The sequence below is a fragment of the Volvox carteri genome (assembly GCF_000143455.1).
Source record: "Volvox carteri f. nagariensis unplaced genomic scaffold VOLCAscaffold_24, whole genome shotgun sequence".
In the NCBI taxonomy this organism is placed as follows: domain Eukaryota; kingdom Viridiplantae; phylum Chlorophyta; class Chlorophyceae; order Chlamydomonadales; family Volvocaceae; genus Volvox; species Volvox carteri.
Window position 1 is genome coordinate 1303891 of NW_003307567.1, and position 26042 is coordinate 1329932.

At 53.2% G+C, this 26042-nt stretch overlaps 3 protein-coding genes across 3 annotated transcripts; 1 reads left to right on the plus strand and 2 right to left on the minus strand.

The window, feature by feature from the left end:
- Nucleotides 1–811: 811 nt before the first annotated feature.
- On the minus strand, nt 812–5674 carry VOLCADRAFT_92161 (uncharacterized protein; the record flags this gene model as incomplete). Its single annotated transcript, XM_002951586.1, has 8 exons — nt 812–1039; nt 1507–1605; nt 1883–1969; nt 2270–2608; nt 3273–3332; nt 3842–3937; nt 4510–5422; nt 5589–5674. 8 exons carry the CDS (start codon nt 5672–5674, stop codon nt 812–814), a joined length of 1908 nt encoding a protein of 635 aa, XP_002951632.1.
- A 1646-nt stretch (nt 5675–7320) lies between these two features.
- Nucleotides 7321–12800, plus strand: VOLCADRAFT_92162 (uncharacterized protein; the record flags this gene model as incomplete). Its single annotated transcript, XM_002951506.1, has 11 exons — nt 7321–7402; nt 7527–7591; nt 7773–7915; nt 8315–8486; nt 9171–9492; nt 9724–9863; nt 10716–10778; nt 11043–11327; nt 11761–11886; nt 12058–12177; nt 12609–12800. 11 exons carry the CDS (start codon nt 7321–7323, stop codon nt 12798–12800), a joined length of 1710 nt encoding a protein of 569 aa, XP_002951552.1.
- Nucleotides 12801–16260: 3460 nt separating this feature from the next.
- Nucleotides 16261–20017, minus strand: VOLCADRAFT_92163 (uncharacterized protein; the record flags this gene model as incomplete). Its single annotated transcript, XM_002951587.1, has 4 exons — nt 16261–16473; nt 18378–18503; nt 19172–19436; nt 19803–20017. 4 exons carry the CDS (start codon nt 20015–20017, stop codon nt 16261–16263), a joined length of 819 nt encoding a protein of 272 aa, XP_002951633.1.
- Nucleotides 20018–26042: the final 6025 nt, after the last annotated feature.

Genomic DNA, 26042 nt, shown 5'->3' on the forward strand with positions numbered 1-26042 from the left:
ACTGCCAAGCGCAATAGTATTGTATCGGGAGTTGCCCAGGGCGGGCTAGCTAGATAGGACCTTGGGGAGTAAGGAGGGGGCCTGACATCGGGTTGCAGTCGGTTGTCAAGAGCCTCGCGACTCAAACCTATCCATGCCAATCCATGCCAATCTCCCAACCTTCATGCGTGTGTATACACACCGCCACCGCAACACCACACGCACATCCCGGATGTCAGTCTCGCGTCTTCATCTCCTCTCTTCAGTTCTGCCAACAGAAACATCAGCAAATTTTCTCGCCGATAACTCCCGCGGTGGTCGTTTTGGGGTCCCCAAGATAGCTCTCACGGCTTCGCGAGACCCAAGTAAACTCCACAATACCATCCAGACACCATCTCCAAGCATCCTTTCGAATAAAATTATTACCTTTACTCACTATACGGCACACAACTGGATGTATCCTCCCAACCAACCAACGTCCAACCAATTACCCGCGCTCATGTCCCCAGCTCGCCGTGGCCTTCTTTCCTCGCCTGTCCTCTTGTCCTAGGGTTTTCTCTTTCCCCACTGCTCGTAGTCTCTCACTCTCACCAATTCTCTCCTCTCCTCTCCTCTCTTAAACCCATTCAACCCACACCAACAACTAGGCATTTTGCCCCACCTCCACTTTGAGCCCCCACCATTGTTCCTCGCCCCCTCCTCCTTCATCTCCTGCTCCCACCCCCACGCATTCATCCTGCTCACTTCCCCCCTTTCCCATTCCCTCCCTCCCCACCGCAACACCACCAAACCCACCACCTCCCGGCTTCCTTCGAAGATTCAGATGTCCTCGTTATCGGGTGTTAGCAGCGCCAGCCGCCACGCCCGCGGCCCCAGTACTGCCACCCCCACTGCTAGCAGTAGCAGCGCTATTGGCCGTCGTCGTCGTCAGCTTGCTCAGACGGGCCCAATCTGCCCGCCAGCCCCTACCCGCCTGGTTGTCGGGGGGTGGCGGCACAGCCACGTGCTGTACGGCATCCATACCCCTGGTGTGGGGAGGCAGCGGGCCGCCGCGGCCAGCCTGCCAGCATTGCGGGCGGTACGTAGGTAGGTAGGTAGGCACGTAACGTAGGTAGTTGTGTAGATAGGTTGGTAAGTACGTGGGTAGGTAGGTGGGTAGGTAGGTGGGTAGGTAGGTGGGTAGGTAGGTAGGTAGGTAGGTGGGGAGGTAGGTGGGGAGGTAGGTGGGGAGGTAGGTGGGGAGGTAGGTGGGGAGGGAGAACGGGAAGCAAGGTACGGAGTGCGGTGGAATAACTGACAAAAAATGTAACCAATGTGTGTGTATGTGTGTGTTACACCAAGATAAGCCTGTCTAAGAGTCCCCGACGATACACCCCCCTCCGGGCGCTTGTCAGATCCCCTCAGCTCATCATCTGATGCGTGAGTCCGCGACCTGCTTTGCGGCTGGCTTTACCCCATTCCCATCCCGCTTTACTTCCTGATCACACACACACACACATATATACGCACACACACGCGTGCACTCACCTGCAGCTCATCAAGCAGTCGCTGCTGTTCCGTAATGGTCTGTTGGGCGGTGTTGTACTTGGAGATCAGGTTCTTAATCTCGGAGGACAGACCGTCGATCTGCGGATGGATAGATGCACACACACAAACCTACTTGCGAACGTACCCTCACGGACTCCGTTTCATTAAGCAGTCCAGGCCGCAATGCTTACTAACAGGAATTTACCAAGCTTAGGCCACTGCGCACTCGTGGTAAAATCAATTGTGCAGAATGTACAGACGCAGCCAGAGGCACACACACACATACACCCCTATAGGGCCTATCCGATAGCTCTGCTACTGAGCGTATTTTAAGGATGCATCTCGCTACGCCCCCTCCACCTCTTCCCCCTCTCACCTGTTGCATCCTCAGCTTCTCACTGGCTTCGATCTGTTGAGCTTGCTCCTGCAGCTGCTGCCTAGCCGCGATGTACTCATTCACAAGCTGGGGAGGCGGGTAGGAGCGGCAATAACATCAGCAAAAGCACCAGCGTAAGCAGCGTAATAACGGCACTAGGACGGTGCAGCCAAATTCCCCACACCTATTGATGAAGATGATATCATATTGAGAGGAAGCAGCGCAACATTTTGAACAGCCAATTCTTCATCGACTGTTCCTAAGCCCACGCGCCCTCGGGATATCCCCCCGCCCACTCAACTCGCCCCACTCCCCGCCCCTCCCACCCGTACCACTTCTCTTCTCACCACGCCCTCCCCATCACCCCCCGACACAAACCAGTCATACCTGCGACAGCTCTGTTCTCAACCTGGCCACATCCTTCTGCACAATCTCCCGCAACGTCTGGACCATCTCCTGGGCCTCAGCCTCCTTACTCAGGCTGGCTTCCAGCTTCTGCTGCAGGGATGTCACTTCAGCGCTGTAAACGCCTTTGACATCATCAAGCTGCAGTTTTAGTTCGGCCATGCGCGCCTCGTAGCGCTTGGAGACACGCGCCTCGACCTCCGCAACGTTGACGCTGCTGGCCTTGGCGGCAGCGGCTGCGGCGGTGGCGGCCTCCGCTGCGGCGGCCTTGGCCTGGCGCTTGGTTTCCGTCAGCTCGGTGGCCATTGCGCTGTGCTTGGACTGCAGGGTTTGGGGGTGTGGATGCATCGTAGTGTGAGCGAGAGAGGAAAGGACTTGTGAGTGCACAGAGTTTGGGGGCTGTGTGGGGGGGTCGAGATAGCGGAACGCAGGGGTCGGGGTGTGTGGGCAGTGTGGTTGTTGTGCGCGATTGTGTCAGGGTTGTGAATGACTCTCTCCGTCCAGAACCCAGACCGTGTTTTCTGCAGGTCTTGGTGTGTGAGTGTACGTATGCATGTATGTACGCATGAATATGTGAGATAAGGGGGATTAGCTTTACCCCTGGGCACTAGCAAGCCTGGCAGTGCTTACCTTCCCCGTTGTTCGGGGGCCCACCCGCGTCCAGTAAACATTGTGCCAATTGCTTCCTAACCAGTGCTCTTCACCGGCTCAGAACCCACCACTGGCATTCAGTGGAATCTGCCCCCCCGGATCAACGGCTTCGAAAAGTCCACTCCTGGTCGGTCGGCTCGCAGGTCACCATGTTTCGGTCCTCCGCCCCTCGTCCATCGATATGGAGGCATATCCACCCTCTAAAAACGGTCGAGGAAGCTTTATGCCGCACACTGTCGGGATCGATCCTGTAACTTCCAGGGACAAAATGCCCCGCATGAATAAAAAATAGACACCACGCGTCCGCACACGTTCGAAAATCCCTTCCTCATACCTGCAGCTCAGCTAGCTGTTCAGCACTCTGCCGTGCAACCCTCTCAGAGCTCGCCAGGTCCTGATGGGCAGGTGGAAGCACGTGTGCCCATAAGGGGGGGGGAAACTTCGGTTTCATGTGTGTATATTGGGGGTATATAACCTTCGGTTTCAGACGGTATATCCCATCGGATATCTACACCCGGCGCGGCACCTTCCCACCGCAGGAAGGAAGCGGTGGCAAGGCACCGCTTCCTTCCTGCGGTGCCTCCCTTCAGAGCACCTAGACCTCCGAGCACGGCACAATAGACGTTGGTGCCCGCCGCCCTCACACACATCGTTGCTCGTGCCCTCCGCTGTCCTCCTCACCCTCAAAAATCTACCCCGCTTCACTCACGGGGATTGACAGCCTGCTTTTCATAGTAATAATCTATTTCAGCAACGTCGATAAAAACCCTCCCTGCGACAGACTTAGTTCCCTCAGATCCCTCCCATCTTAACCTAAAATTTACACACGAGGCAGGCTCGACACGACTATTCAGTTCCCAAGCGCCCTGCCCGGGCCTCGCCCCCCCGCCCCACGACACGCACCTGCGCCATTCGCTGCAGCTTCTCCTGGCTAGTGGCTGCCGCATTGCGTGCCGTACGGAGCTCCGAAAGCGCTCCTGCTAGTCGCTGTTCCAGGACCTACGAATGACACCAAAATCCAGGGTAAATCTGGGTCACGCCGTACAGATGAGGAGGAGAGTCTCCTAAAACGGGTTTAGGGCCAACAAGTGGGCGGGTTAACGCACTGCGCCCGAAGCGCAGGGTCCACTTCGTTATGCGGTTGAAGAAGAGGGCAAGAAGCAAGAAACAATGCAGGGGGCAAAACTAAAAAAATAAGAAGAAATCAGAAACAAAAAAAGTGGCGCATATGAACACATACAATCGTTCCCCACTCCACATTCCCGGCTTCCCTACCCCTTATGCACGTCATCTCCGTCACCGTCCTCCGCTACACACCGCACACCAGGTTTGCACCGGGACTGCACACGCTTCTCCTCCCAAATCAAAGCCTACGTACCGACCATCGCTAAGCCATGAACCCCCAAAGGCAGTGCACTCTTGTCCCTGTCCTCCTCCTCCCCCTCCTCCTTCCTTCTTGTCCGCCTCCTCCCCTCCTATTGCCCATTTTGAACCGTCCTCCCCATCCCCACCGCGACCCCTCTCCCCGCTTCCTGAACAGGAGACCCAAGTGAGAGATAGCCTTCACTCACCAAAACCTCTCCAGGCACTTCCCGAGCCAACACCGACGTCCCGTCTGTATGCCCCCAATGGCAAATCACCACGTATTCATGCGGCGGCACTGAACCAGTCGTTGCCGCCGCCGCTGCTGCCGTACTACCACCTGCCTTCCCGCCGCTGCCCTTCAACCCACCAGAGCTGCCGTTAGCGTTACTGCTACTAGACGGCGACTGCTGCTGCTGCGCCGGCGGCGGCTGCAGTACGATGTTCCTGTCCTGTCCCGGCTCCCATGTTAGCGGCGCGTGTTGGCCCTGGCCGTGCACCATGACCAATTTGGCCTTTAGGGATTGCCAGTCCGCGGGAAGAGTAATGGTGGCGGTGTGCATGTGGCCGGAGCACCAGTGCAGTCGTACACCACGTTCCACATCCCAGGAACCCAGCGCCTCGCAATCGCCCACCACCGTCAGGTACTCGCCCGGTACGGTGGTGCAGCGAGGTACCACCAGGTGCACCCGTACGGTCGGCGCGCTGGCTGCAGCGACGATGTCGTACAGGTCGTTGCTAGCGCTTGGGCCGCTACCGTCAGATTTGGCGGTGCCGTTTGAGCCGTTGGATGCAGAATGGTGATTACCGTTACCGTTGCCATTACGGTTAGTGGCGGAGGCGTGGTTATGGTTGGATTGATGACTTGAGTGCTTGGAGGAGGAATTGCTGTTGCTGGCTGTGGCGACCGAGGTATTGATGGAGGTGGAGACAGCGGAGGCGGGCGGCAGGAGGCGGAGAGCGCGGGCAAGGGAGGTGGAGGCTGAGCGATGGGGAGCAGGGAGGGCGGAGGCGGGATGCGGCGGTGACGGGGAGCCCGCCGCTACGGCGGCGGAGGCGGTGGTGCCACTAGGGGCCTTGCGGCCGCCGCGCCCCGCGCCGACGGGCGAGTGGCGATAGCTACTGCGCAATGTGGGAAGTGGGCCGGGATATGTTTTCAGTCCAGGAGGTTTTTAGACAGCGGAACAGTGGGGTTGGTAGTTGGGGAAGAGGGAAGCGCAGTCAAGAGGGGTGGGCTGGAAGTCGGATTGTGGCAGCAGGGTTGGTAGCTGCTAGGTAAAGAGCGCACCGCATACAGTCTCCGTGGATTTCAGAAAGAGATTTCCCGCCTAAAAATAATTGAACGGAGAGGTGGTTTCGCAAGTGCAATATCATCGTCGGCAGTAGTCAGCATTAGCATTAGCAGCAGCAGCAGCAAGCAGGAACACTAACAACGCAGGTCGCAGTAGCAACAGCAGCAACAACAGCGGCAGCAGCAGCAGTAGCAGTAGCAGCAGCAGCAGTAACAAAGGGTGGAGGAACCTGTCTCCTCATGCCTCCTCCTTCCTCGTCAACCACCACACACAGGTACGACATCCCAAAAACTTATGAACGAGCCATTTGGCGACAGCTATGTCCCTGGGGCTATCACTCCGCCAATGGCTATCACTTTAACAACGAGGAATACCTGGAGGACACGTAAGATGTGCTCGGTAACGAAAAAAATTTGCGACCAGGCACAAATATGTGTTCCGCTAAAAGGGTACGCAGCGTTCTAAGCTTATGCTGTGGGACTACGACTTGTGCTCGACAGATTAGCGAGAGCTGGCGTAATTTTGGCGAACGAGGCAACGCACTCGGCTGGCCTGCTCTCCTTGAGTTTCCCAGGCACATTCCACAACATGGCGACACCCGTTAATTAGGAAATCACTCGCCTGCGAACCTTTGCTTCCAGCATCTGCCGAGCTTCGCTTGGTCTCTGCCGTTGGACAAAGAACTTGCCGTTGGTTTACCAGGGGCGAAGTATTGAATGACCAGGCACAGATAAGCTCCCTGATTTGTGTGCTTCTGTGATTTCTTTAGCGTTGTTGCAAGTATTCGACGTCTGTGTATTAGGTTAGCACGCAATAGATAACACAACAGCGTCAAGGCCCAAACTGTACATGTTGCATTCTGCAATTCATGCAATATTCTACTTATGTGATAGAATTCAAGTATTACTTACGAACACACGAAGAGTCCAAGCCCAAAGCCCACGACCGACGAGCGACGATGCAAGCCTTGCCGACGGCTCGCAAATGACCACCCAGCAATCACGTAAACAATGAACTAGCCTCTTGTGTAAAATATAATACCAACGTGCTGGTTACCAAATCCGTCGATTCGGTAGTAGGTTGAGCCACGAGTAACCTCAACACCCAGGTCGATCCAAAACTATCAATGAGTGTAATGCTTAAGCGATGACCCGGCTATGCTAGGCAATTTGGTAATTGGCTGCAGGATAAGTTGGCTGTGCATCATCGTACATAGCCAGGCGGTTGGAGGTCTTTGATGGCATCGCATTGAATGCCAGCGAGTTACCTCATAATATTTGTACCTAATTACTGGAATGATAATGTATGGCTCTTTGCACTTCCTGTAGAGTTCTAGTATTGGTACCATAGCCTTGACCTCAAAGCAAGCACATTCCATCGGAGACGATAGCAGCAGGCGCGCTGAGAACTTTATCGCGTTATTATTACTTTCAGCGAGTGATTTGCTGCAGTTTTTCAGTGGGGTCTCGCTCGAGCATCCATCTCCAGCAGGGTAAAGACAAGTAGCCGCGCTGGTCGGCGGCCTGTAATGCAGACCACATGAATCGCCGATATAAGTTTCGGAAGTGTGCCCGTACTGTTCCTTTAACAGGTGGCGTTGAACGTTGACTTATCTTGAACAGCTTTGCGAGGATTCCATGTTGCATAAAGGCATCAGGTACGTGGGGAGGGAACTGTATAATTTTAGAGAAGCTGTTATTGTCAGAAGTAAGCAAGATCTGCGCAACGATGCCGCACAGGTTGCCCTCCTGCGCTAGGGCGCATAGCTCGTGCGCAACACCTCGGCCGAGCGCGCCGCGGAAGAGCACAGGTAAGGAAGGACCTTGCCACCATCATCTGACGAAGTTCAGTCATTCATAAATTTCCCGATCTACCCTTCCCTTCTGGACGTTATGTCTGACTTTCGGTTATGCTCCCGCCATCGTCCATGCAAGGCGTCCCGGGGCCCGCGCAAACTTCACCTGCTTCGCGGGCTCAGCGTCCAACAGCTTCAGCACCGGTAAGAACGAACCTTCTTCACGTCACCATATTCGCCATATGCTCCGGGGCGTTGAATAAATAAAAAACCGTGAACCGCTGCTCTGGGTCTGGTCTGAAGATCATATGCAGGCAGGGTTTTACTTGCTCAGGAAGGAAGAAATACCTCGAAACGGCTTTGCATTCCGCCTCTGATACCACAGGCCGCCGCCCTCGCATTCGAGCCTTCCGCTCCATCGCACAATGAAGACGCTGTGCCTCAGGGCTTCCGTGATGGCATCGGGTCGCTTCGGTTGACGGCGGAGGCGGAGAATGCAGCAGCTGCTGCTGCCATGGTAACCACCAGGTGCGGTGCCACGCACATGTACGACACAATCGCCGTAACGTACAGGATGTCGACCCGGTGTATGGGTCGCACGTTTTCGTGGGCTTCGACGAGTTCACCGTTCCGCGACTTGTTTGACACAGCCGATTGCTGCCCTACACCTACTGCCTGAGCGCGTCTTGCTTCCCGGCTGATCGGTGTCTGCATCACGTCAGTGTGTTTTTGGCGTTTTAGATTGTTGTTTTTCTTTCCTGCGGTATGCGACTTCCTGGATTACTTGACGATCTATCCAAGGAGTGTAGTGTAAACCCCGTCCCCCGGGCGGCTCTTTTGCCCCGCTGTTATGAGAGCCCCTTCGCCCGGTCAAACCCGACCCATCCCGCAGTCATCCTGAACCTCACGCCCTCGACAATCCCCCAGATTCGTCGTCCCCCACTTCGTCACCAAGCCCGGTCAGCAGCTCTTCCTCAGCGGCTCCAGTCGGGAGCTGGGCGAGTGGGACCCGCAGCTGGCGCTGCCCCTGGAGTGGAGGGAGGGACACCAGCATGAGGCCCTGGTACGACTGCCTACCAGCAGGGTCGTACAGATCAAGGTAGGGAGTATGGGAGTGGGGAAGGAAAAGGACAAACTAGCCCAATTGGGACACGAAATTGAAAAGATTTGGGACCGGGGGAGCGGCGAAGAAGGCGGCTCTTACGGGGTGGGATGGTTGCGGGAAGCGTACGGAAGTCATTGGACTTGGGAGCCGGAAGGCCGGCTAGCTCGCCAGACATTGTGAGCACGTGGCACAAAAGTGGGGAAACCGGCGGGAAGGGGTTTCGCTGGCCGGGGATGCAGTTGGGACTGTGTGGGTTTTGGACGTTTTAGGATTTTCTTGTGTTAGTTCCTAAACAGTGACGATCTAATAAACCCATACAGCCTATACAGTGACGATTTGATAGCCCTAATAGCCCCTTTCAATGGGGCTTAGGGAGTTATGGGATTAGGTTGGGTCGGGGTGGATGTGGCGACGGAATTGGCGCCGGGTTACCGGTCACTATGAGACGGCGATTTGGAGAGATTGGGGAGGTCTAGAATGCGGCGAAATGGGCCCCCTGCTGCTGCGACGCACGACCATCAGCCAGGGGTCCGGAAGGAAGGGTCGGCGAGGAGGCGCCCTCCCTGGCTGGTCTCCCTGTCATTCCTGTGCTCCCGCCTCCTCCCGATTGGCGGACATCTCGTCCCTTCCATCGTCCCAAGCGCCCTTTTCCACGCCCACTGAACGACCCCCTCGCAGCTGCTTCTCAAGGAGAACGGCCGGCCTGTTCTCAGCGAGGAAGGTGACCCACGGGACGTTATGCTCATGCCCCGAGTACTGGTTAACCAGGATCAGGAGGGAAAACAGCCGCAGCTGCAGCAGCAGGCTGGTGATGTGGGAGCGGTGGATGTCCAGGAGGCGTTGGCGGGTGCGGCCGCGGAGGTCCCGGCCGCGGCCGCCGCTGCCAGCCCCCTCGTAAGCTCTGTGGGAGTAGTGGACTATCAGGTGATGTGCCATTTTGGAGTTACGGAGGCGACGCAGATTCTGCGCCTGCCGGTGGTGTTGCCGCCCAAGGAATCCGGTGAGCGTTATGGTGGGGTTGGATGAGGGGTGGGGGAGGTCCTGGCTCTCCGGGCCTGCATAGGTTTAAGGAGTAATTAATGAACTGAAGAAACGAATAGAAAGTGACAATCATGATGGCGCAAGTTATTGATTGCTGGTGCTAGGTAGGTACCTGGTGCTTGTTAGATGTATATGCCTTACACCTTGGGTTACAAAGCTGCGCTTGCATATGTTCCTTCTGTGCACCCAGGTGATCGCCGCGTGTTGTGCAAGTTCGTGGTGATGCTAGATAACCTCAAACTGGAGCCCCGTCAGCACCCCGTGGTGGTTGGCAGTTGTGACGAGCTGGGGTCCTGGAAGGTTGAGGGGGGAGTCAAGCTGATGCGCCAGGTGTGAGCGTTGGGGCAGTCGGGGAAGGAGGGGAAGGAGGGGCAGCGGTTGGGGGATATACACAGGGAACGCGGCGCCAAGGCGTGTGGGAGGGATGGCTGTTCACAAAGGCGGAGAGTTGTGGAGTGCAGCTGACATACATACATACATACATACATACATACATACATACATACATACATACATACATACATACATACATACATACTTCGGCCCCCGGCTCTCGCGGCCCACAGTGTAATCTAAGTCATACATACATACATACATACATACATACATACATACATCCCGGGATCGATACCCATTAGGGTCAAAGTCCTTCCGATGGTGGAAGGCATTGTGCCCCTAGTTGATGGACGGTGGTGACCTGGGATAAAGTTAACCTGCGAGCCGACCAGGAACGGAGTTGGGCCGCTGTCGACCCGGCAGATTCCGTTGGATGCTGGTGGTGGGTGCGGAACCTGAGCGATCCACTGAGAAGTTGACTAGGGTGACTGGATGAGGGTGCCCCGAAATACCGGGGAAGGCAGGGTTTCGCAGGGTAGCTGCCACGGGCGAAGATACACCCCCCTGTTTCACACATACATACATACATACATACATACATACATACATACATACATACATACATACATACATACATACATACATACATACATACATACATACATACACACCTATCATGCCAGCATTACCTTGGGTATGTAGCGAAAACTCACGATACCATCCACATAATGCCTTCCCCTGACGTTTCCAACTCCCCTTATGTAAACCCTCCCTGCATGTTAAACATCTTGAACATCTTGAACCTCTCCTCCGAAATCCGCATCCGGCTGCACTGATGTGCCTCAGGTTGGCGGCTACTGGACGGGTCGTGTGGAGTTGCCGCTGTTGGAGGGGCCCATCCAGGCCAAGGTAAGAGTTGGGAATGGAGGCAGGGGAGTAGAGGAACGAAGAGAGGGAGCGGAGCATAGGCCGCACGTATAGGGCAGACGTCGTATTTTATTTTTGTGTGTGTTACATGGTTGGGGGGTGCGTGACCCCATACCTGTTGTCACCTCTGTGTGCCCGACGTGACTGGCTTCTTGGAGCGTTTATGCAACTGCCCTGACTGCCCGTCGCGAATTCGTTCACAGAACCTGAGCTTCCATCTCCTTACGCCTTTTTAATAAACGATAGGTCGTCATTTGCAATGCCGACGGCTCCGCCGCTGTCTGGGAGCCTGGAACCGGCAACCGGGTGCTGGTGGCGCCGAAACCTTCACAACTGCCACAACCACCATCGTCTTCGCCCTCAGCCCCGACTTCCTCAGCCGCCTCTTCCATGATGCACATCTTTGTTTGCCGTTGGAGCCAGCCGGATCATACGGCGGTAGTGTCCGTATCGGTGGAGTACGAGCGGGCGGACAAGGAGTTCCTGAAGCAGATTGATGCGGCGCAGCGGGAGATTGGGCTTATGCGCCGGGTTAGTAAGGGAGAGGGAGAGGGAGATGGGCAGGTGTTTCCTAAATAAGGAAGGCTCCGGGATGGCTGTGGAAACTAACTTCTGAAAGCTTGCCGCAATCTTCGAAGGCTTCCGGAGAGTCCTGGAAGAAAGAGAGGGCATTTCAGGGTTTGCAATACAGATAGGAGGCGCGCGCAGTCACGCATGCCAGAGATTGTGAAACACGCAGCAGCACCCCCACCATTTCCGTTTTACACTATTACCATACGGTGGAGGTGTTCTGGGAGTATGGCCGTTTCACTTTCCCCACCACCATAACCTCTGCCTTTCCAAACCTTTACCACCACCATCATCATCATCATGTGCCACCTGCGCCTTTCCGAATGCCCCGCCACCACACTGCCACCCCTACTTTTCCGCCTTTGTGTGTATTTTATTTCTCTCCGCGCTTCAGGCCGTCACCGCCAAGTCCCGGCAGTGTCAATCCCTGGAGTCAGAACTGGCAGCCAGCCGCCGCGCTGAGAGGGCTCTGCGGGAAGAGGTCACCACCCTGCGGAACGACGTGGCCTTCATGATGAATGTGAGGACGTGTTAGAGATGGATGGGCGGGGATGGGAAATGGGGAAGGGGGCCCAGTGTGGGCGCGGTGCGCCCCAGGAAGACTAGTAGTATGTAATATATTGTTAACACCTCACAATGCCCTAAAATCTGCCCCTTGATCCTCACATTCTGTACGATATTCGTACAACAGGAAGTGGAGGTGGCGCTTCAGAGCGAGTTGGATGCCCGGCAGGAGGCCGCCGAGGTACGGCAGGAGACCACCAGGCTGCAGCAGGAGCTGCAGCAGCAGAGAGACAACTACGAGCGCCAGGTGAGGGCCGGGTGCGTGGGCGCGGATGGATGGGCGGGGGGCCGGGCGGGGGCGAGGGGGGGGGAGTAAGCGGGAAACTGGCAGGTAGGTGAGTGGGCGAGTAAACGATACGTGGGATGATCTGAAGGACGAATGACGGGACGGGACGAGGGTAATCGAGCCGGCAAGTAAACGAGCCGAGGGCCATGCATACGTGCAGGGTTGGAGGGGCGGATATTGACGTATTGCCTTCCGCCTTCTTTCATCAGTCCTCCATTTGGTCCGTCCTACGCGTGTGTGTGTGTATGTGTGTTTTACTGTTACCTACCTTGCTGTTATCTTTTAGGAGGCAGAGAAGCGGGCAGAGTGCCATACTTGGAACATCTCACCTCATCTCACCCCAAAGCCACCGCACTTGCTGCTCCGCCCGTCAATTCCCAATCCATTTGCAGATCTTGTTCCTGGAATCCAAGCTTGATGAGATGGAGGAGGACGTCATGGCCCTGCAGCAACAACTTGCAGAAGCTACAGTTGCCTCCAACAATACTTCCTCCCACGACCAGAGGTTCTCATCCTGGTCCTCCCACTCGTCGTACGGCAGGGAGGAGGCACCACAGGTGTTCAGTCGCTCGAAGTGGCGCTAAGGGCCCTGTCTGAGCGTGCGGTGTGTCTGTCTGTATGTGTGTCAGTATGTGTGTATCTGTATGTTTCTGTTACACATCGATCCGGGCCTAACGCTGGCCAGGGGCACCTAACCATGTAAATGTGTGATAGGTGGATGGGCGCGTTTGGGGTTTTGTTTCTGCCGTGGTTCATTCTTAGGTTCGCCGTCAGGCAGGTTGTGTCTTTTTGAAAGTTCGGGATTTGATTATTGGGACTGCGTTGCGCCTCCGTTGCTTTGTATCGTTCAAACCCTGTGCCAATGCCATCCACCGGCCGGCATGCTCTTAGATACGTCTATGGACGACTGCTGCAACCCAGCTGGATTTCCTTTTCGAGTCCTGGCTGGTTCCCGCCTTCTGGCGTTCCCCTTGATTCGTGTGCTGGATCCATTTGCTCTTGGATTCCATTTAGTTCCAAGTTTGGGAATTTTTTTCGAGGTGCGGCTGGGGTGCGGCTGCTGCAACGCTGCAACGGCATTCTTTGTTGCCGACACTGCTCAAGGAGCGTCCAAGTCTGCGGTGCAGATTCTCTTTCCTTTTGAGGAAAGAGAATCAGCAAGTTAACTTTGATTGCCGTACTCCGTTTTGCCGCTTTCCGAGCTGGTTTTCCGAGTCTTGGTTCATTCCGAATACAATTTTGTGCACGAGTTTAAGAGTACGCGTGTTTTTGTGTGTTGTCCTTGACAAGAGGCAGGCCACCGCTAGCGGGAGGCCTCACCTCTTTCTCCCGGAAGTCCTTTCGTTTAGCTGCCATTCGAGACCTCCTGATAACTATCAGGCACAAATACACAATTTGCCCTGCCTTTTGGCGTCATGGCAAGAAGTTAGGACCGGAAAGGAGGAGATCCCCACCATGCTCCGTGGGCCATTTGGGGGTTCAGTTTTTTCTGTTTTCTTTTGCGTGTTTTGTCCGGTTACTTACAGGTTCTCAGCCAGGGGCCGTAACTTCCTATCAAGTCGAGGTTTTCGGCACACGGGTTAGGGTTTGTGCGGATGTGTTTCCTGCCCTCAGACAAGCTTCGCGGGCGAGGCGCAGACAGGAGGTTTTTTACCATCCGTAAAGTGCTCATCGAAGAGTGTTGGTACGGCCTAAAGCCTTAGCATGCCGGGAGAAGATTTGAGCTAGGGGGTGATGGACAATCGGCTGCAGGGCAGCAGCAGGCAGGGTGCGGGAGCCTGTGGCTTTTTCGGGGACCCCGATGGCGGGGGAGTTCGGATGTGCGATAGTATTGAATTTGTTGCTTTGCTCACAAGGGAGCGAGCTCTAATGAACTAAAAGAAAAGTAAGCGAGTTGAGTTGCATGCATGCATGTTGCTCTGTGCGTCCTGGCTCTGCCGGTGCTCATGTTCCCCTCCTTTGTGCGCTTGCTTGGACCGTATCTATTCCGAGTGGTGTCTTGACTGGCAGGGGAACTTAAGAAGCTTGTGCTCCGGCCCTGTGGCTTGGGCCTAGGGAAGTTGCAGGGCCACCGGCCGGAGGAGGATTATGATGAGAAGTAAGGTGGGCTAGTGCGTATCGGCTCAAAGCACGCTTGGGTGCAATGTGGCTTCCGCTGCTTTGCCGACTTCCATTCGACCGCCGTGTCGTACAACGGGGTTGCAAGGTATTCTTTCGTTGCAGTACAACTAAATAATTTCTAGCTGCCGCAGCACTATTGAATCTAACCTGCAAAAAAAACTGCTGCGAGAGTTTTCTTTGGGCTAATCTTCCAACATTTTGCTCTTTCTTTGGGTTGAAACTGGAGTTTCAAATTTTATGGTTGTGGATTGTATGCATGATTCGGGGATGGGATGTTTAATTGCTGTTTTTGATACAGTCCGTATCAGCAACCGCCGCAGCAGTAGGTAATTGCCGAATTCGCCATTCGCATATGTGTAGCTTTTTTGATGCGTCCCTGTATGTCTATCTGTTTGTCTGTCGTGCGATCCAGGTGTGTGGGTGATATTTCGTACCACAAGGTCCCGAGGGTCTTCGCATGCATGCTGCAATGTCCAACCAACCGTGTTGCGCGTGTGGTGCGTGCGTACTCCACTATCCATCTGGCATGGAAAGAGCCGAGTAGAGGTCGGTGGTCGCTCTCAGCTCGGGGGAGGCGCGCGTGCTAGCAGCGAGTTATTGAGTTGTGTGCACCGTGACGACGCGCAGCAGTGTCGTGCGCTTGCTTACTATGTGTATGTTGTGTTTAATTATTGGCTGCTAGTCTTTGCAAAGGTATTGAAAGAACTCTAAAATAATAAATATTGCTCATAAGCATGTGATGAATTGTTTCTGGATTTGCCTGCTTGCTTGCTTTACAACACAGTATGCCCAAGGACAGTCCAAACAGTTACATTGCAAAACAGCGGACTAGACATGCATAAATATTATGAATATGCACACTGGATTATAAATTAACTTCATCTCCCGTCGGTGTACAACTCCAACCATCAGTAACCTTCGTTACTTAACCAAACGGTACGGCGAGGGTTCTGGCGGAAAGATAGACAAAACCCTTCGTTCCCATGCAAATGTATGCCTGTGACCGCCTACATGTATACATTAGCACCAAATTTTGCCGAGAGGTGGGAAAGCTGTAGGCGCTGCACGCAATCCATGAGGACGGGCCACAGTGCATCCAGCCAGCCATATAGACTGATGTACCACTTATATGTCCAGCTTGTCATATACATGTATAACTTAATATATCCAACTTATCGCACATTACGAGATGTACACAAACATGCATAGCATATCCGCATCACCGATATGATGAAAGTACACCTAACCACCTGGCTACTAAACGAAAGTAGCAGATGAACATCCTGCTGAACATCGATATCCCAGCATGGCAGCACCTTCATCCGCCTATCCGTATGTATGTACGTATGCATACGTACATACAAACACACGTTTTGGTAATAAAAAAACATCACATACCGATTGCAATAAGGCGTCATTCCTTGAGTAGCATTCATTCTCTATCTCGCACAACCAGGTCTACCTGTAACAAGGTTAGGCAGGTCAGGTCAGGTCAGGCACTACTGGTAGAGTACGCACAAATGCGCCGGGATCGAGACCTGTCAAGATCGAAAATCCTTTCGATGGTGGAAGGTTAAATGCTCCTAGTTAATGAACGGTGGTGACCTGGGATAAAGTTAACTTGCGAGCCGATCAGGAATGGAATTTATCCGCCGTAGATCCGGTAGATCCTGTTCGATGCCGGTGGTGGGCGCGGAACCTGAGCGATCCACTGAGAAGTTGACAAGGGTGACTAGATGAGGGTGCCCCGAAATACCGGGGAAGACAGGGTTTCGCCAGATAGCGGCCACGGGTGAAGATATGCCCCCCTTGCCCCACACATCAACAAGGGAAGTGAACATGCATGTGATTATGAAATGGTTCATTGTAACACAGCAAAGGCGCAACCCGAGATTCTCAGATTGGCTTTTTGCGTCGTTACATTCATGCTGGTGAAGGAACATGCTTAAGCTTGTGCTCCTCGAAGAACTGATCAGCAACGTAGGACCCTTTCGTGTGTTCAAAGCTGAAATTGAACATGAAGAACTGTTCCTTCCGCACAAATATCTGCCATGCCATGGTAATCACGGCCTGCTCATTCCAACGCTGGTCGACGACGCCTCCACTAGCGACGCACAGGTGCACGAAGCGATTCACCTGGAAGCAATCAGTGTAGCATGTAAATGTGCGATGTGGCAAATTTTAAAATTAAAATGAGGGAGAGTGGATCTCAGCAGGTAGGGGTTTTGGGGGGTACTAATGCTGCGGCCCTCCTCAGCCTTGGTAAGGAAATATAGATGCTTATGGATATGAGAAAGGCTGCTGTTCGGTTGGGCAAGGCTAAACAATAAGCTGGTGCACCTTTCCAGCACTACCTAAGCACATGTCCAGGCATCGACTAAATTCAGACTCTAACAATTCCATTGATGTCAGCGCACGGCATCTCACCGCCTAAATATCTAAGGACCAGTTGCTCGCTACATAACTCACATCAGCCAATCAACAAGTGAGCGGGTAATTAATGTGATTAGCATTTAGACCTAACAATTGTATCCCACGTGTCAGCTTTCCTGGCAGTCTGCAGTGGCCTGGCGCTGGTCCATGGTTGATTTTGCAAAGTAGGGATGGTGTAGCTTCACCCGTGGCCACTAGCTAGCCTGGCAGTCCCTACCTTCCCCACTGTTTCGGGGGCAACCTCATTCTCATTCTCACCCATGCTGACCTCTGCAAATTCAGTGAATCTTTCGAGTTCAGCACCTACCACCAGCATCCAGTGGAATTTGCTGGATCAATGGCGGCGTCAGACTCCACTCAAGGTCTGCTTGCAGGTCACTAAAACTAGGTCCATCACCGTTCACCGGCATGGGGGTGCATCCACCCTCTTACGGCCGAGGAATTCTTATCCCGCTCTTTATCGGAATTGATCCACGGTTGTTTGCCTGGTCCAATTGGCCATGTTTTTCCTGATGACCAATAACTTGTGTAATCACGACGGTTGGAACCTCTAGCGATACGGATTGCTACAGAATTATATGTAGGATCACGTGCGCATACATAATGTGTAGTACGACACACCTGTGCCGTTTTTGCGTGCACGCATCGTCCTGTACATACGCGCTGATATGCTTTGCCAGCACCTCGAGATGCCTTTTCGGCGGCCAGCGTCTACATAATGTCGCGTTTGTTTGCGAAATTCCATACTAATTCATAATAAGGCGGGCTAATAAGCGAGCCTCGTGGCTCTATTACGGCTACGGTTGGAACATTTTTGTCCCTGCTGGCTTAACTTCTGGCCAACGGCTGGAGGCGTTTCCGTCTGAGAATATGAGCTGGAACAGCACATCCACGGATGCCCCCGTACTGGAACAGCAGTATATCTAAGAATTCTACACCGCCGAATCATTGTGTATATGTGTTATACACCTCCAAGGATATATACTCTATTATCCAAGAATATATACATAGTATGCATGCATGTATATATACATAGATACGTGTATATGTGTATCGGGTTTTCACAGCTATGATGTACAGCCGCCCGATACGAAACAGAGCGGAGCTGATAAATTAAACATCAGCGAATATAAGGTTTCTCACGCAGTTGCATGCACCTCATCTATTGTACAGTATGAAATGCACAAAATCGCGACCAGGGAACTGACTTTGAGCGTCCCTCACTGTCCTGCAGTTGGTTTCGGAGGTAGTGTGCGCATTGGTGTCCTCTTCTAGGGTAGGCTAATAATCCTCATCCTTTGCAGTGTTCTCATTGGCATCTCATTCCGATGTCTTAATCCTAATTGTGGTTTCTCAAAAACCAAGGTTTGGGTCCCTAATCTAACCTAACCCTGCCAACAGGTGGGTACCAATCCCAATGCTGTGGCTGCGTGGCGTTCCGATCTTAATCCTGCAACCAGCGCACTCATCCCAATCCTTACGCACAACCCACAACGCATACCCGTGCCCCCTCTCACCTAATCCTAGGTTTCCGCCTGACCGGTGCGGTGACCCCAATCCCTAATCTTTGCAACTCTCCTGTTGTGCCGTATCCTTTGAACACTCACCAAGGGGCTGAACCACCAGTCCAGGTTCCACATGACCAAGTTGGTGAAGATGACCAACCGATCCCAACCGCCCTCTGTGGGCTGATGAAGCTCTTGCAGCGCAAGCAGGTCCTCAGGGGGAGTCTCCTGCATATGTAAGATGGGAAAGAAACTGTAGTCTACCTAACCTGCTGCATTCTTCTATAGTGTACATGTAACGGCTTTATTGCGCATCAAATCCTGTATAAAAAAGAAGGCTTGAAGTCGTGCACCTAAAAAATGTTGTCTGTTTGACGGAAAATAAAGCTAACTAAAGCCTTTGGCGATAGTCCGCACCGACCGGCCGGCCGCGGCTATAGCCAGGTGATGTTTATAGTCGAGATCGGCTATAGCTGAACTACCGGTTCGGGTTGACAAATAGGCGATTCGAGCTGCAGGAGGTGCTATAGTCCACCAGAAAAAATACAGACGTGACCGCAATTTGCTGCGATTTCCGCGATGTTGAAGTACCAACGTGCGGTTCGAGCAAAGCATGGACGGAACTTGGCGGTGGACGGGGACCAAAGAACGAGTACAAAGAAATATCTTTGTCTTTGTCTCGTACTGCTGTTTTAAAACAGCATGGGCGGATTAACCTTGACCCAACATGAGTATCACCCGTGCTGCCAGCAGCGTCCAAACATATGTGTTGTGCGTGGCAGGTTCAATGTGCACAATCCTTTCCTGATTTGCAAAGCAGGATGGTCATAGGTAGGGTTGCCTATAGCTATGCTGACACTGCTGCACAACCTCAGGGCGATGTTTCCTTTACTTACAGAATTGTTCGTGTGCGACACATCATCTAATGAGTACAGCCCCGTCAAGTTAGGCGGATTGCAGTGCTCGAAGAGTGTGGCCGGTACAACTTTGTGGGTGACTAGGTAGTAGCGCACAAGCTCCGGGAGGCCCCAGGTGACCCATGGGATGTCATGCACAATATTCCGGGCCGCCATCAAGTAACCTTGCTTGTCGAATGTCTCCACGATGTTGAAGCCAACTGGACTCCGGATAAAGGCATCATCATCGAGCAGCATCATGTACCTGCAATTAACAAATATACAAGTATGCATTACTTGCCTTCTATCGTTCGTGTTTGAAATATGTATGTACATACGAATTATATCCTGTTAAATAAGCACACGTACTTTATGGGCTCTGCCATGGTGGCGGAAGGTGCAAAGGCCCGTAGGTGCTAGGCCCATTTGGGCCCATAGGCTATGGGCCATAGCCTCACCAAATCCCCCCTCAATAACACATGCTTTACTTCAGGCTGCGGCGTACGCTTTTTACTATTATAGCTCCTCCATAATATCCATAAATGATGGCAGCACACGCGCGCAAAAAAGGGAGCAAACTACAGGAGCAGCTAGATTGCGAGCCCAGCTCAGCCCAGGATCACATACCCACCTATGGCCCATGTCTCGGGCAAAGGCCGGGGCATAGGTTAATCGCCAGACTCCCGCAAGCCTGTAGTTAGTGTTAAATAACGTCGCGTGCCAGTACCGCTGGTTGGTTGAAAAAGGGTGAACCCGCCAGCTGGCCTCCGAAAGCGGCAACACCAGAATGTTGGGCAGCAGCCATTCCCCGAGTTGTTGCTTCAGAACTTCGACCTGAATGGGCATGAAAGAAAATGAGTGGTATACATGCAGAAGTAAAATAACCATAGCGAGCATGGCGCCATGCTACGCCTGTATCATATACAGATCTCCTTTTGCTTTCGTACGATAAAATTATTTGTTACAGGGTGGGAGGCCGCCCGTTAAGCGGCTTCTGGCCCGATCGCACACATTGCGCTGATCTAGAAATCTACCACAGAGGACCATACAACATTACTACACATTGTAGTACGCCATAGAAGCTTGAAAGTGAAAGTCGAAGGCTATTGATTTTGCCTTCCAGAATTTTCTTCATCCAGTACCCGAACGTCCAAAAGGACAGGGGGTTCAGCAATCGCTACCAATCGTGCATGTGAACTTTGATCCATCAACTGTGATCTCATTCCACATCTGAAAGTATAGCCATAAACTCACGCTCCCAACAATATCGGAGGTCCACAGAAGGATCAAATCTAAGACCTTTAACCGCTTGTCAAAGCAGCGTCATTAGGAAAGCTCCCACAAGCGTATGTTAGTTTTCCCCAATGGAAACAGGCGGGGATGTAGCAGCTGACCGCTGAAAAGGTCTCTCGAGTTGCTGGCGGTCGCACTCTGTGCGTATTTATAGCACCGTACTGTGTACCGGCTGCTACATTCCCCCCCCTTTGAAGGGAACCGTCCCGGGCCCTTAGAGCCTCGTATACCGCCAGCCTGTGCCTACCTTCGCCTACCCTCGGGCAGTGGGTACTTACTCCACGTCACGTCATGTGCCGGCTCACATGCGCCTAGCCGTCTTCAGGTTTTTCAGGCACAGAGACAGTCCAGTCGGTTCCGCTACTTTTATAATTTGTGCGATATTCGCTCTCTGAGTCGCCAGACCCGATTTCTACTCAAGCGTGATTGGAGGGGTTTGAACCGACGACTTCAGGATCGTGAATTTTCACGAGGTCTCGATACCAAATGTAGCAGCTGACCGCTGAAAAGGTCTCTCGAGTTGCTGGCGGTCGCACTCTGTGCGTATTTATAGCACCGTACTGTGTACCGGCTGCTACAGGGGAAGTGTTATACCACGACTTCAGAAAAGTACCGGTGGGCAGATGCAGACCCCGTGATATGCCCAGAATACTGCAGGAAGAGCCTTCGTGATCTGGCTCAAACGACTCACATTGCGAAGGTGAGGAGCCGTGTACCGGCTTTGCACCGGGTGCAGTCCTAGGGTTTTGGGGTTTAGCTATACGGACGACCCGCTGCCGGTATGAACTTGGAAAGATGAATTGATGAGTTCTTTTAAGCAGAAAAAGGCTCGACCCTGATGATGCAGCCACTCGCCCCGTACTATTCCGCGGGGCGAGCCGCAGCTACCCTTCACCCGCAGAAAGGCCACAACGAAGGGTGTCCGCCAGGTCGGCCGTCATGCCGCGGTTGTTGCTGCTGTGGTGGTGGTGGGTGGTGGGGATGCAATTCCGGTGCAGCTGTGGGATCACTCTGGGGGCTTCCGGCAATGGAGCCCCGTCGCCACGTCCATCACCGTGATCGCACGGGTGTATGTGACGTCCGCCTCTATTGGGTCGTATTTGGGCCGGATGTGACGGCCGGCGGCCTGAGAATCGTATACTACCCAGCTCTAAAGACCTGTTAAAGTGCCAATATATACTACTTATAAGTTTTCTAACGGAGTGTAACGGAGCGTTAGAAAACTAAGGTTTCCTGTGAATTTGAAGTGGATTCTGTACGGCCTGGTGGCGTGCCTGTCGTTGTGTCGCTGTGAGCGATGGTGCTGGTTAATGCGTGTTCTGTGTAGAGCTACGTTTGCGTGTTGCCCTGCAGCGGTTGGTCTTTAGGCCCTGTTTTGTCTCTTCCGGGTGGTGTGCCCGCACCCGGCCCTATCGTAACATAAATCCTATCCTTCATGGCTTGCAGGTCTTTTTTCAGTTCGTAACGGCGACTTCGCATGAATACCCCCAGAACGGTCCAGACCGCGGACTGCCGGCCACATTCATCGCAAGCACACTAGCCTTCTGGCAATGTTGAAACCGAGAAGATGGCCACGGTGAACATCGGCGGCGGACCATTGCTGCAGTGCGGTTTGCCATTGTTACCTATGAATTAAATCATGCAAAACGGAATATGCACATTGCTGGCTGCTGTTGGCTATACCATGAGAAGCGGCGCCGCGAGCGGTGGGGCATGTCAAACCCCTGGATGGCCCCCGGCCGGGAAGCTATTTTGGCGCATAGATTTATGTGACCTAATTCCTTCGGTGAATGTATAGAGACTGGAAGTAGCTATTAAATGCAATCCTATTTAATTGTGGCATGCGAGTTTATCATGAGACACGCACGACGCTGAATGGCTGACTCACTGACAGCAGTGAACCCAGGGGGCCTCGGCCCCCTGAAAGGCGTGTCACGCCCGGGGCCTCACCGAAAGAAAGGCGTTGGAGAGCATGCAATTAGCGTCCGTCCAGTCGCGCTTCCGACGCTTAGTGTCGATAAAAACAAGAAATGATCATGTCCAACATGTCGAGAAGGAGTCCTTCATGTATCATACGCGTATGGAACTCGCTAGTGACATATCGAGGTAGACAGGTGAAGAAGAAGCTGTGAAGTATGACACGGGACGCTGAATCCGTGTTTCATCGTGTGATCGCCGCATAAGTTGCAGAGATGACTTGGAACCCACAAAGTGAGAGACAAACGAACTAGGAGTCTGAAATCACGGCTAGCATGCAGTACCCGGAGCCGTTGAGGAAGATTAAGTTGCTTGGAAAGCCGTTATAGCCCTCGATGCACCATCCACGACAAGCTATGTTGATAGGGGAGCCGTGGTTGCTGTGTATCAATCAGGTTTTATAAGTGTCTTTTGTATATGTTAAGTGCATACATGTATGTATATACGTGTGTGCTTGTGCGTGGCGTGTATGTACATGTAGTACGACTAGTAGCGGGCCGCTGAAAAGGCCTCTCGAGTTGCTGGCGGAGCGCTTAGCACGTATTTGTGATTGTCATGTGTATCGTACTGTGTACCAGCTACTATAGTATATGTATGTGTGCACATGTGCGTGCGTGCATGCACGTGTGTCTCTGTGTGTATCACGTTACTGTACGTCTGTTTTCGTTAATGACCTAAGCCACCGCGTGTTTCGCGTGTGCATATATGCACCCGTAATAGCCTCTCAAAGTGAGTATGTAGCCTGTCCTTACAACCGCACCGCACCGCCAATATTCCAGCCCCGCACCTGTCCAACCTGCCTGATCGATGCGCAATTAGGAATGTGTGTGTTATGCAGTCCGAATTCGTGACCTGTGTTATCCGTGCGCTTCCACTTCTGCTAAGCAAGCGTCCCATATCCCCCTTAGAGGCGCGGAGGAGGGGCATGCGTCGTTCATCTATTGTTAAGCGAGGGCCTCACGTTACTTTGGTTTCGGAGCACAATTTCAGGCCTGCGGGACCCCTTTGGCAGTTGTACGTTGCTGGTTGCTATGTAAGCGCTCCGGCCCTTTCCTAGTCAGTCCCAGTCCTCGTCCCAGTCCCAGTTCCTGTGAACCTATTTGTTAACCCCTTGCTAGCTAGGCTGTAACACGCAAGGTACCAAGCACCGGTGCTGCTACACAGTAGTCCCATGTCTCTGGTCCAGCCCGACAGGATTCTGCCTTGGCTGTGTTGTTTGCGTGTGTATGCATGCCTGCTAAAGATCAGGCTGCGTTATGAATTATTCGCGACCTGCTGCTGTGTGTGGCCGAGGTTGCGCTGTATGTAGGACACACGCAATTGCACGCATATGCCCTGAAGGTTCGGGCTCTGCAACTCGGGCTAACCTAACGAGCCATAGCGGCCACTGAGGGATTTGAACACTACGCGATGTTGCGATTCCTCGGCGGTTTGCAGCATTGAAATACGCTGTCCCGCCCCGCGCTCATTAGTCGTGAACGGACCTTGCTTTAGATCATGAATTCGTTCTGTGCTCCTGTCTCCCTTTACATGTTATCGCATCGTGCCGTGAGAGAGCGCGGGGACCATCTGCCGACGGCCCTCCGATCGCTTTGCTCCGTCGCATTTAATTCAGCTAATTTCTTGCATGGCCAACCAAATGCGTAACTTCGCTTTAAAGAATGTTCAATCAGAAACTTACTTGATCTGCTTGCGTAAAAATGTAAACCGTTGTAGGTGTGGTGGGAAAAAGGTTCTCCGAGCACAAACCCATGGACGCCCGCAACAAGTAGACTCGACCTTTGCATCCCTTTGTCAGTTTACAACCATCATTGTATCTAAGTTGTACTCTATTCGAACTGGAATGTCCAAAAATATATTTACTGCTTTAGCAAGGCGGATTACAAACTTTAACACGACTTACCATAGTGAGACGCATCTCCAGCGAAGATAACAACTATAGCTAATCTGTCTCTATTTCGTATGGTCCCGTCAGGTCCAAGCTGCTGCTGTGCGATAGCTCTTGCCGGGTCGTCGTCCGTATCAGGAAGCTGCCGCCGAGAGACTTTTCCTTCATGGATGTCATAATTAAATCCAGTATGTTCACAGATGCAAATACTTGAGAGCGTTACACATCCGGCAATGAAGATAAGGCGCAAGGACTGTACGTAATTGACAACGTGCAAACTTTTTAGCATCGTTACTTATGCCCGCTGACCGCTCAATATCAGTAGACACAGGAGGGGCTTGTTAGGACTACAACTGCCTGACTATGGCTGGTTTCAAAACAAATTGCGGGATGCGAGGTGAAGTGCACTCTTGCGTACGGCTAAAGTCGCAACTCGCAACTCGCAAGGAACTCGCAAAATTTCGCCCGTTTTTTATGATAACGCAAATACATACGTGAACCACGCCTGTAGGGTGTAAACACTGCGCATTTGTGGCTTCCGTGTCTGCCGGCTATTGCCGGTCGCAAACGCAAATATGCCGGAGTGGCTTGCGGCCTATGTGGCTTCGTCTGTTAGAGCAATGCAATTTAGCTGTTCATACGCACAAGCTCCTCAGGCCTCATTTGGTAACAACGTGCAACTTCTTATCAGTATTTGCTGATGGTCCTTCTAGTGGGGTTCCGAAGACTTTCGCCAATTGGGGGAGCCCAATGGCAGATTCCCCAGTGGTTGCGGGTTCTGAGCTTTCCCTTTTGGATTTGCTTTTGGCTGTCTAGGTGACTTGCGTTACCTGGAGTTCTGTTTGGCCTCATCGTATCAGGTCCAGTGCATGGCAGCTGGCCCTCTAGCTCGACTCTCTGTGAGTCTAAGCCCACTGTAACAACCACATTGCCTCGAGGCATCCCTAGCCCCGACGGTGAACTGATAGGTGCTAGCCTAGTCCGTGCCCCCCCCTGGTGTGCGCTCCATGGTGGCTAGCACCAGTCTCTTGAACCCTGCCCGCTTCCCCCCAACGGAGAATCGTGAGGGGCCGCGTGCCTGAATAGGGAGGGGTAGGTTACGTGCAAGATTTCGGGGTTTCGTCGGTCTTGGTGAACCTAAGTCAACCCTCACCCCAAGAGCCAGATCAGGCCGGGCATGGAGAGGTGTCTTGTTGTGCACAAGCTCGCTTGACGGAGCCTGACGCATGTTCGGCGCCTCGCAACCCCGGGGGAGGAGAGCGGAACTAGCGGACCCGCGGCTCTCGGCTGCTTGGGCGGGGACTCCCTCCCTCCCTCCCACCCTCCCTGACTCCCTCCCTCCCTCCCTCCCTCCCTCCCTCCCTCCCTCCCTCCCTCCCTCCCTCCCTCCCTCCCTCCCTCCCTCCCTCCCTCCCTCACTCACTCACTCCCTCACTCCCTCACTCCCTCACTCACTCACTCACTCACTCACTCACTCACTCACTCACTCACTCACTCACTCACTCACTCACTCACTCACTCACTCACTCACTCACTCACTCACTCACTCACTCACTCACTCACTCACTCACTCACTCACTCACTCACTCACTCACTCACTCACTCACTCGCAAGCTCGCGGTATGCCAGGTGAGACGATTCCCCTGCCCCGTATGCCCTGGTGAAAACCTTCTTGCGGACATAACCCAGCTCAAACAATGCACGGCGAATATC